This window comes from Brienomyrus brachyistius, chromosome 23, assembly GCF_023856365.1.
Source record: "Brienomyrus brachyistius isolate T26 chromosome 23, BBRACH_0.4, whole genome shotgun sequence".
NCBI lineage: Eukaryota > Metazoa > Chordata > Actinopteri > Osteoglossiformes > Mormyridae > Brienomyrus > Brienomyrus brachyistius.
Window position 1 is genome coordinate 11,743,744 of NC_064555.1, and position 11,841 is coordinate 11,755,584.

General features: G+C 44.0%; 2 protein-coding genes across 5 annotated transcripts; one reads left to right on the forward strand and one right to left on the reverse strand.

Moving 5' to 3' along the window:
- Positions 1 to 1,302: 1,302 nt before the first annotated feature.
- cks1b (CDC28 protein kinase regulatory subunit 1B) lies at positions 1,303 to 2,987 on the reverse strand. 4 transcript variants are annotated; one of them, XM_048993352.1, is made up of 4 exons: positions 2,550 to 2,987; positions 2,266 to 2,393; positions 1,722 to 1,806; positions 1,303 to 1,615 (listed from the first exon to the last, which is right to left on the reverse strand). In XM_048993352.1, exons 1-3 carry the CDS (start codon positions 2,777 to 2,779, stop codon positions 1,754 to 1,756), a joined length of 411 nt encoding a protein of 136 aa, XP_048849309.1. In that variant the 5' UTR covers positions 2,780 to 2,987; the 3' UTR covers positions 1,303 to 1,615; positions 1,722 to 1,753. The 4 variants fall into 4 exon arrangements, with proteins under 4 accessions (XP_048849309.1, XP_048849311.1, XP_048849312.1 ...); XM_048993354.1 differs by having other exon boundaries at positions 1,303 to 1,806; positions 2,550 to 2,610; positions 2,752 to 2,986; XM_048993355.1 differs by having other exon boundaries at positions 1,303 to 1,806; positions 2,550 to 2,618; positions 2,752 to 2,986.
- A 7,229-nt stretch (positions 2,988 to 10,216) lies between these two features.
- On the forward strand, positions 10,217 to 10,446 carry LOC125718993 (lens epithelial protein). Its single transcript, XM_048993367.1, has one exon. The coding sequence runs from the start codon at positions 10,270 to 10,272 to the stop codon at positions 10,444 to 10,446; it is 177 nt and encodes a 58-aa protein (XP_048849324.1). The 5' UTR covers positions 10,217 to 10,269.
- Positions 10,447 to 11,841: the final 1,395 nt, after the last annotated feature.

Below are 11,841 nucleotides of genomic sequence, written 5' to 3' on the forward strand. Positions count from 1 at the left end.
AAAGGAAACCATGGTTCCACAGGTGCGACACGACAATCTGTGGCAACAAAGCAAAGGCTGTTACCTCACATTTCTAAGTACAAAGTCTTTCAGTCTGACCCCACAGAGGCGTTCTTTAATTCTGGAAATTCTAACCCCATGTGAATGTGTTCCTGCTCTGCCCAGCACTAATGAAACCTTGCTGCATATCCTCTAGGTGGCACTTCAGGACAAACTGCGTGCAGAATGTGTGCTTCTCGCTTTACCAGCAACATTGCTGGAATTCTCCACTTAACAGGATTACTGGTTTAGTACATGGCTCAGATAGCATGGGAACAGTGTGAATGTATCTCATTCCGTAATTTTTTTGAATGTTATTTTAAAGCAAAATGCTCAAAATTGGATTTCTAAGGGCAAGAGTTTCTGCTGACAGTCACTTAAGCTGAAGAAAAAAATACATACAGAAACTGCATTAGTATTCAGAGCCCCAAACTCATATGGTGTGAGCACTTTTGGGAGCAATTACAGCAGCAAAAGTCTTTCTTACCAAGTACGACCAAATTCGCACACCAGGTTGTGGGCAGTTATTGTGGGTTTCTCTCCTCAGATGTTGCCCAGCTTCGTTACATAGCAACTGTGTACAGACAGTATTTCCCAGATTTTCAGTTGGATTCAACTCAGAAGTTGACAAACACAACCGGGCAAAGAAAATGATTACTGGGACCACTGTGAGGACATGATGCAATTATAACACTGGTGATCTCAAGCATTCGAGGCTACTGGGCCCAGTACTTACAAGTCTACATGTTATGGAACTGAGAGGAGAAGCATAGTAAAGCAGGAATCTGCAGTTTCAAATACATACTGCAGTGCTAAAGTGATATTTGGTATCTTAACCCCTTCAAGGTTACTCTCAGAAAAAAAGCAAAGGGCTCCATCCATCTCCTAAATGCACCTATACAACATAAGGTTAGAGTCCGAAGGCACCAACAGAAAACACAGGACACTTGGGCCAAAAGTCACCCTGGATGAGACATTGGCTTCTTACAGGCTACACACACATACATCATACCATACATACTATGAAACACATATACATATAACTACCCTGGCAGAAACATTCACCTTATCCCATTTAAGTATGGGGGTGATGAGGGCATCCAGAGAGAAGACACAGCCCTGGTGGGGCTGCAAAGATACCATCTGCCAACCGCCATGACAACCCAACTCGCCTTTCTTACAGTAAAAGGCAAAACTCCACACATTCAGAATAGTGGGAAAAATTGTAAAATTAAAAAAAAAAAAATTAGCACATAACTAAACTTCTGTATAAACATGACTTCAGACTCCAGTCTTTATTATGAATCAAACAAGAAACACTGGCAAAGGTTAATCACTGCAGTTCATCCAATGGAAAAAATACAATAAAAATACTTGTGTGTTATTTCAATTACACAAAATGTAAACAAACATCATATTACACGTTCATCAGTGCTCAAATGATCCAGGTAAGCAGCATCCCTCCAATGGCTAAACAATGCCCAGGTCTTTCAGCAGAGTAAACCGTGGGTCAAATGCTGTTTCCACCTCACTAACACCCAGCATTAGCACAAGTGCTTGGGGTTTAGCTGGCTTCCTGGAATGGGTTTGGGGAAATGGCCTGGGTCAAGACAAAGCCGACACGTCTGGGTACGCCCCACAGCACTGTGATTCCACAGGCCTGTCCCATCCACCTCGCTTACACTTGGGCCGCATGTCGGTTTCCTGTCGTGCATCACTGTGAGGCCACAGGCGGTCGAGGGCGTCTGAATAGCAGGATGTGGGGCTCTGCGCAAAGGGGCCAAAACAGGGAAGGAGGACACAGAGAGATCAGGCAGCCAGGCAAATATAGCACCAGCGGACAAAGTATCAAGGCACAATACAAATCACAGACATACAAAATGTACTTAGTTCAGCACCTGGCCCTTTAGTGTATAAGAAAAAGCATGTTACAAACAATTATTGCAAATGTAATAAGTGTGAATGAGGGGAAAAAAAACGTTTAAGTCAGCATGGACCTCTCTGCTCAAGGTAGCTTGGCAGCACTCCAAACACCATGTATTACTTGACAGTAAAAGAATGTATAATCATAATGGCTGATCTGTTCACAATGTATTAAGAACCTACTACATAATAGGTTAGCAGCTGAAAACTTAGTGAGCAATTGTCAATAAGGAATAGTCAGACCATCAGAATATAACATTTAATTATTTATTTAAATGACCCAAACAAAGCATTGGTACTGACCAGGCTGGTGAATCATGTAGTGCACCCAGCCCTGACTCTGCTGGACACCGAGGTTCCTCCACTCTGTTTCCGACATTAGGTGCGTCTTCGGAACGCGCTTGGCTATATCCTTGGGCAGCATCACGTGCCTGGGGGAGGGGCGCGCGCGCACACACGCGCAACATAGTCGCATTTCTGAATTAATAATGTACCTAGTACAGCAGAAGTTTTAAGCATTTACTGTAACTTATAGTCATGACATAACCACGTTATGTATATTTATTTAGTCCAAGCTCGCTACTCACCTGTACTCGAACTTTTCATCGTCGTATTTATCCGAGTAGTAAATCTGCTTCTGTGACATGACTAAACCACTGAATAAAGTTACACGTCGGTTTGTCAAAAAGAGACACTCCCCAGTCAAGCTAATGTCATGGTTGCAACGAAATACGCAAGTATGGTAAAGGGTAATTTGAAACTTAATAATTTGTTCGTTCAAAGGTATACCTTGGAGTGCTGCCGAGTCCTTCTTCATAAGACGGAAGAAGACAGATTATCCCTCAAGCCTATGCAGTATCCAAAATTACGTATTTGTATAACGATTGATGAGATATAATTTGATTATTCTTTCATTTATTCGTTTAGCTCGCTTTTACAAGTATTTCGGTTCCTTGCCACCACTCTATCCCTTTCTAGCTCTGTGGCTTCGAAGATTCCGCCCTTGAATTTTCAAACCATCTGACCAATCCAGTCAGCAGATTGACTAACCCATGTGACACTAAGGTGATCTGTTATTGGTTGAGCTGTGTAAGCGGGCAACCACCGTGACGTCATTTGGCCCACTCGAATATAGTAGCTAAGATTCTTAGATGCTTTGAATTTTGTTGAAATTTGAAAGACGAACTATTTAAGCGTGTATATAAGCAACGTAAGGCTAATTTATTATATTGAATTAATTAATGCGTAATCACGTAATACTTAAAGCATTATGAGCAGCTTTCATATTTCTTTATTTGCCTCAGTCATCCAGTCTCCAATATTAGCTCTTCACGGCGTGAACCACCCAGGGTTGTTGCAACTATAGATTTGAAAAGGTGATACAGAAATCAGTTGCTATGCTTTTATGGTTGAAGTTTTCTGTTCTGGATATAGAACTTTTGATGCCTAAGTGCAAAATTTCTCACCCTAAGCAGAACCTGTGTCCTCAAAATACCTGTGCAGTCTCTTGGCAAGAGAAAAGATTAACTTGAAAGACTAAGACCCAAGCTTCCAGCTGGGGAACCAATTGAGCATTTGTTGTTACTCCAGGGGGTGCTGTAATCATCATAGCAGATTCAGACATGCTCAGTGAGCATCACCACACTCTTACCTTTATAAAAACACCTGCAACCACAAAATAAGTAACATCTGCACGCCCACCCTATATCTGTTATACTGGCCCTCTCATGTGTAAGCTCTCCACAGTGGGATCTGTTTACTTATGGGAGGTCACATGATCAGTGGGCATGCAGTCTGCTTCACTGCTGCTCCCCACCCTACACCAGCATGTGTAGGCTTAAATTATGAACTATAATTACATTTACTTGGAGAAATAACTAATTGCACTGAGGTCCCCACAGCAACAGCAAGACCATAGTGACAACAGAGAAGGATATATCTGTATTATATTTTTCTCTAGCAGTTTCGCACCCTGAAAAGAAAAATCATCCTTGCAGAGATACACGTACACAGAAATACACTAGAGTGTGCTACATTATTATGAGTCTGTGTTATTACAATAACAGTACACGGTTATAAGTATGCTTACATTAATTTATTTAGATCACTTCTATCCAAAGCAACGTGCAATTGAGATAGCAGGGTCAGTCAGTCCCTTGGAGCAATTAAGGTTTAAGGGCCTTGCTCAAGGGCCCAACAGTGAAATTACTCGGCCGGTCATGGGACAAGTACAGTTACAATTGTCATGCTTTGGGATTTGCAGGATAAAGGTCAAGTGTCTCAGCAGGGCAGGAGTCTGTTAGCTCATTTCCACCAAAACTCCTGCCACCTCTGATGACAAGGAAAATTATGAAGAACGGCAAGCTGAACTGACAAAGGAAGGGGGGATGGAACGTGAAAGGTGACATTTCAGGTAAGATTGACTGAATGTGGATAAATACGAATGCACTTGTATTAGAAGTAACATGGTAATACACATTTGTACTCTAGCAATGGAAACACTGCAATACAGCAACACAGTGACATGTTTACATGCAGCACCAGGGATATTTATATACTGTCGTAATGGGGAAATCAATATGTTGCAACTGTAAATTGCAATGTGTCAACATGTTTAAATACCCTGATATTGATCTGTAATTTTGTTTCAGTTAAAAACAGAGCTCTAGCTTTATAACATAATCCACACAGCCTTCTCTCTCTGGCGAGATGACGGGGTGTGTGGGAGTGTTAATGTGGGAAATTCAGTAGAGAATTGAGGGAACCGAAATAAGTGGGATGAAGGTGTCACAGTGGCTCAAGGGCAATGCTTCTGTATGCCTTTGGGGTTCAGATTAAAACGTGGTACTGGCTTAGCATGGGGTCTCCTCTTGCAGTCCAAATATATGCAGTTCTGGTGAACTAATGACTTCCAGCCTTACCTTCGTGTACATTAGTCTTTGGGCGTTATGAGCTGGTGTCCCCTGCAATCACAGGTCCTGCATCACTGCATCCTTGATTAGACGGCTGCTTATTGAACATGGATGGTGTGTGAGGAGCCACAGTAATTCACATCACAGTACACATCTCAGCAAATGGGGGCAAACAAACATGGAAGAGGAAGACAAATGACCAAACACTGCTTGACAGCTACATAATAAAGAGCAACAGAGGATGAGCAGGAAAACAAAAGCATTGCAGAGGGGCAGGACTTCCAGTGGTGATCGAGTGAGCAGGATTGCTTGTAATGGGAGAGAGATAGGGGTCGCAGAGAGAGCAGGGTGGGGGTGGGGGGGGCAGAAGTGCTTCTGATTTAAACAGGTTTGTTCGGATTTCTCAAAGTGGAGATGATATTTGTAGGAACGAATAATTTAAGAAAAAAAAAGACTTGCAGCAGGCTTGATCACACAGTGCGCCAGAGTAAGAAAGTGCTATAGGTGTACAATGAATCAGAGTCATGTGACCTGAGCTTTGGAGGACAGATCTGGGACTTGATTTGTATACAGGAGGGGAGATGAGTTTAACTAAAGAGTGGAGAAGAAAGTAAATGAGAGACAGTTGAAGCACACAAGAAAACAGATGGGCATTGTGTGCTGGGATGGGCTCTCTGCTCAGCCATCAAAGAAAGGTGACAGCATCAAAACACAACAAATCTTCCATACCTGAGAATCAGGCACAGGAACAGTGATGATTTGGTCAATTAAATCTGTAATGATCTACAACTGTCTTTCTCAACCTAGTCCTCAGGGACCTGCAGACAGTGCATATTTTTGCTCCCTCCCAGCTCCCAAAAATGTGGACTGTCTGACAGGGAGTTGGGAGGGAGCAAAAACATGGGACCGAATATAATTTCTTGTCCTGCAATGGTTCATCAGCCATAATATTGAACAGAATGCTGGTCCTCTAATCTGCCATGGGAGAATGAGAGAGAGGGTTTAAGCCAGCCAGGGTGAATGACTAGACAGTGCAGAGGTGTGGCAATAATTGAGTCTCATAAAATTGGAAAGAACCTAAAAATTATAAAGGAAAAATGATGGGTTAAAAATGTGAAAAATCTCAGTGATCATGATTTAATCCCTGATGTGCAGCTGTGTAGCAGTGAACACTGCACACATTGAAACACTGACTGGCATGTGAGCATCCAAGCATAAGTTGGGGTACAGTACAGATAGAGAGTATTAGACTGAGTTCCACAGCACATAGAACAGAGAATGATTCTATGACAGCCTCTGGTTTCTCATTTATCTTTTTTCAAAAGCAGGCCTAGAGACAGACAGTGAGATAGCAAAGAGGAACACCCAATCAGAAAGGAGTCAGCCCTAAGATCTCAATCCATTTGTTATTTGTTAGACAAGAACAAAGCAATAAAATTTCTTTCTATTTTTGGCCCAAATTAAACATTATTACTAACACATTTTTTGCGTGTTGATTTAATATTATTATTTCTATTTAATAATCATTGTTTTATTTCCCAAAGACAAAGCATTGTTTGTATATTTTCCACCTCAAAACCTTTCTTGGTGCATTATATGCCTTCTGAGGGTCTGCTGCTTTGTGAGAGCAGCTGTGCATGGCGTTTGTGCCTCAGTATAAATGAGAGGCGGTGCCTAGGGCAGCCTCCGGGGGGCCTCCCTTAGCATTTATGCAGAGCTTGGAGCACCGGGCCAACACACACACCCCCAGGGAGCCCTATTCCTCAGCATCTGTCACCTATGCCTTTTCAAATCCTTGATAGTTTCCTTGCATTTCCATCCATCTTCCATGACTGCTTATCCAGTACAGGACCATTTTTAGCACAACCCACCCTGGACAGGATGCCATTCCTTCACAGGGCACCAGGCAGGGACACCCTGGACCACCATCCAGGGATATCATCTAGTTTTATTGCTTGGGTGAAATATTGTGCTGATACTGTGTTTTATGGACATTAGGTGTGTTTCCTACATCACACACTTACAAATAGAAGTTCACACAGAGGCGTATACCCACTGACTATACATACACAAATACAAGCAGCATACATGATCGGATTTACTGAGCATATGGGGCATGTTTGTGTGTCTCCGTTTGTTTAGTTTCTGTACAATATTTATCGGTTTTACAAACCTGATATGGTCAACTTTCCCATTCAGCTTCCAGTCACAGGGAAGCCTGCCCTGTGCAGTCGCCAAATTGCCCATAGGTGTGCATGTGTGAGTGACTGGTGTGTGAGTGAATGGTGTGCGAGTGAATGGTGTGCGAGTGACTGGAGTGCGAGTGACTGGTGTGCGAGTGAATGGTGTGCGAGTGAATGGTGTGTGAGTGACTGGTGTGCGAGTGAATGGTGTGTGAGTGAATGGTGTGTGAGTGAATGGTGTGTGAGTGACTGGTGTGTGAGTGAATGGTGTGCGAGTGACTGGTGTGCGAGTGAATGGTGTGCGAGTGAATGGTGTGCGAGTGACTGGTGTGCGAGTGAATGGTGTGCGAGTGACTGGTGTGCGAGTGAATGGTGTGCGAGTGACTGGTGTGCGAGTGAATGGTGTGCGAGTGAATGGTGTGCGAGTGACTGGAGTGCGAGTGACTGGTGTGCGAGTGAATGGTGTGCGAGTGACTGGTGTGCGAGTGAATGGTGTGTGAGTGAATGGTGTGTGAGTGACTGGTGTGCGAGTGAATGGTGTGCGAGTGACTGGTGTGCGAGTGAATGGTGTGTGAGTGAATGGTGTGTGAGTGACTGGTGTGTGAGTGAATGGTGTGTGAGTGACTGGTGTGCGAGTGACTGGTGTGCGAGTGAATGGTGTGCGAGTGAATGGTGTGCGAGTGACTGGAGTGCGAGTGACTGGTGTGCGAGTGAATGGTGTGTGAGTGACTGGTGTGGAGTGAATGGTGTGCGAGTGAATGGTGTGTGAGTGACTGGTGTGTGAGTGAATGGTGTGTGAGTGACTGGTGTGCGAGTGAATGGTGTGCGAGTGAATGGTGTGTGAGTGACTGGTGTGTGAGTGAATGGTGTGTGAGTGACTGGTGTGTGAGTGAATGGTGTGCGAGTGAATGGTGTGCGAGTGACTGGTGTGCGAGTGAATGGTGTGCGAGTGAATGGTGTGCGAGTGACTGGTGTGCGAGTGAATGGTGTGCGAGTGAATGGTGTGCGAGTGAATGGTGTGCGAGTGACTGGAGTGCGAGTGACTGGTGTGCGAGTGAATGGTGTGCGAGTGACTGGTGTGCGAGTGAATGGTGTGTGAGTGAATGGTGTGTGAGTGACTGGTGTGTGAGTGAATGGTGTGCGAGTGACTGGTGTGCGAGTGAATGGTGTGTGAGTGAATGGTGTGTGAGTGACTGGTGTGTGAGTGAATGGTGTGTGAGTGACTGGTGTGCGAGTGAATGGTGTGCGAGTGAATGGTGTGTGAGTGACTGGAGTGCGAGTGACTGGTGTGCGAGTGAATGGTGTGTGAGTGACTGGTGTGGAGTGAATGGTGTGCGAGTGAATGGTGTGTGAGTGACTGGTGTGTGAGTGAATGGTGTGTGAGTGACTGGTGTGCGAGTGAATGGTGTGCGAGTGAATGGTGTGTGAGTGACTGGTGTGTGAGTGAATGGTGTGTGAGTGACTGGTGTGTGAGTGACTGGTGTGTGAGTGACTGGTGTGTGAGTGACTGGTGTGTGAGTGTGCCCTGCAATGGCTTGGTGGCCCATCCTGGGTTCTCTGCCTTGCACCCGTAGCTTCTGCAATAGGCTTCAGACCCCCCACAAACCTGCAAAGGACAAGTGGTTTCAGAAAATTGATGGACAGACAAGTGCCAAGGAAACAATGATCCCGACTGCTGTGGGTTTCTGAGCGCTGCCTGAAAAATTTTCCTTAATGAAGCCCATCTGATTCTGATTGGGCTGATTTTCTCTTTAGGGAAAAGTTGTTTTTGAACGTGGACACCCTGTTGCTGCTGCCACATTTACCTCACAGCCCACAACCTGCCCATATATCCACATACATACCAAATAAATAAACGTACAGACAAAAAGAAGACAGTGGTGAAGTGTGTTTTAGGCCACTAAAATCCACATTTGCTGTGTAAGGTACTTGAATTTCTATTTACCCAAGGACTGTCAAGAAACATGATGCAGTAGAATACAGCTAACATCCCACTTAAATTATTATTTAATTATTTAAAAGCTTAACTGGAATGACAACTAATATGAAAACCATGCTTCAAAGCTAGTGAGAACACACACACACAGACCTGTACTTATATCATTTCTAGGGGCAAAACCATAATCCCAACAATGACACCCTTAAGCCCTTAACCTTACCCATACATAACCAAGAAAATATAAATGCTTTTGGCGTTTTACTAAGAAAATTTCCCCACAAAGGTTAAAATAACAGATCTGCTCAATGTAAGGTATACATGATCTCTCTCTCTCTCTCTCTCTCTCTCTCTCTCTCTCTCACACACACACACACACACACACACACAGTGCAGGACAAGATTTGAATCCCCAACCACAGAGGTGAGAGGTGATAGCACTGCCCACAGAGCCACCATGTCAAACCACAGTCTTTTGGTCACATGTGTGTATCATTTGCTGCATTATACTATCACAATTATTTAAGAAGTTTAAGCAATATTTTCACGATGCCTGTTTCATACTCCTGCCAGAGGAAGACACCCTTACTAGGAAAACAACATCAAAATAGGCTTGTGGGATGTTCTGTGTAGTTATAGGCTGCTGTAAAGAAATGGTTTAGAAGATTAAAGGATGGTGAATTGACAACGAGGTGGTGATGGTCATAGAGTTTGGTTATTCAAATTCCGGCAATTCTAAGTGTCATGTTAAAATTGAAAGTGGTTACATAACTACTAGGTTGTGATTGTTCTTTTTTCCCAGAGTGGGACAGGCAGTAAAAAGGGATATTTCTGGATGGAATGAATGAAAGAGAGAAAGACATGGGATCATGTGGGATTAGGATAAACAGCGCAGGCATTTATGTGCAGAGTCATGCTAGATGGAGAGTAACAGAACATGCTGGAAAGGTGGCTGAGGGCAGCCTCATTAGTCTGGCTCTAAACCTTCAACCAAGCGGGGGATAATTGGCCTGGGGGGGCAACTGCTCCTATGGTATCTTCCAGACTAGTGTAAAAAGCCAAAGGGTATAAAACGTGTCAGTGGAAATCAGAAAGACAAGGAGCAGACGCTGAAGGCTGCAGACGTGGGGCTGAGGTCAGAAGGAAGAGAAGCGGGAGGAAAATCTATGATCAGGGAGCACATGTTCTACCCTGAGCTTGCTGCAGTGCCAGGACACCTTAAGGTAACCCCCTCCCAGCTGACTGACGCTGCGGCTGGGTCACTGTGCCCCCCGTGATGCATGCCCGGGCTATACCTTACTCATGGGGGCAGAATCTCCGCAATGCTGCCCTTGGCATAGCAAGGGGCAAGAATTTCTTGGGGAGTAGCTTTGCATACAGCTTCTTCCAATGGCTGAAGGATTGCCTATACCTCTTGCTCTGTTGCTGGTGCATCAAGGAGGTCCTGGACTGAGCATCTTACGTACACGTCTAAGCAAAGGTAAGCGTGGTTAGCTTAGGCTTACTGCATCATCATCATACTGCGTGCGACCATCAGCCACCAGGCTTGTTAGGGATGGTCCTGGTATTTGTCTCTAGACCTGGGATGCCGACACAAGCCACAGGCAAGACAGGCAATGTCCCTGTCTGTGTCTATGATATGTAATAATAAGATGTGTATTTACGTAACCAAGTTTGCCTTTCCATCCAACTACATCAGTGTTCTCTACATATAAGGCAAGAGCTGTCTACATATGAGGCAAGACTCTACGGTAGACAGTCAATGCTATCTCACACACAGTGTACTGCCAGACCTTTCTGCTTTTCCTATCTTCCAGTGAGCCTGATTAGTGGAGTCCAGTTTGTCAGTGAGGCTGTGGTGCATGTCCCACTCCAAGCTTGCAGTGCAGTTGCAAAGCCCGACATCATTGCAGGGGGGGGGGCGTGGCCTCCCAGGTCGGCTTACACTGAATATCCTGGATCCTTCAGTCCTTTGGAGGGCATGCGGCCAAACGCTGGAGACACGCAACCACATATTGAAACTGGATTTCACCAAGAAAAAAGTGATGTAGTGGGAAGACAAGCACATGATGTGAATTGTAAAGCGCTTGCCAAAAAAGAATTGGCTCACTGATTCTACCAGTGCAGTGCAGAGAAAGCTTTTTTGTTTCTTTTATTTTCCATTCAAAACATAAATCTACAGCCGAAACTGAACTCTTTTAAGAATTATGGCAGAAATCAGAGCTGTGGTGACTGGTGTATTTGTGCCCCTCCACCCCATGACCAAACCACCAGCGAGCATGATCACTAAAGGTGTGTGTGTCTTTTTCACGGATCCAGCACCCTTAGTATGTGTGTGTCTCATTAGATTATCCAGAACCCATTAGTAGCTGCTCTTTGTTCTAGAACAATACGTATCACATAATTGTCTTTGTTTTGCTGTGGTTTTGCTGCCAAACTTGTATTTTCACATCACAAGATTCTTCCCATTCTAGTCTACCATCTTGTGGATAGATGGAGAACTGCACTGGTTTAATTAGTTAACTTTTGCAGTCCAACAGCTCATAGAAGTATGTTACAGAGTGAAGGACATTTTATTTGCTTCTCTAACAAGTTGTCTGATAATCCAGAAATGTGAAAAATGTGAATTTTATGTTGCTGGTTAATCAAGCTCAAGGCTTTAATAATTTGATTGCCCTTCATAACCCTACATATTATATTTTACTTTTAAGACTAGAAAAGAATTGCTGACATTAGCTTTTCAATGAAAAAATAACAGAAACCAAATAAAATTATGAAATGTTTTGGAAATAAGTGTGCTGATTTTTCATTCATGAATTTATTTTCTGTGGTGTCTTTGTCCATCCTA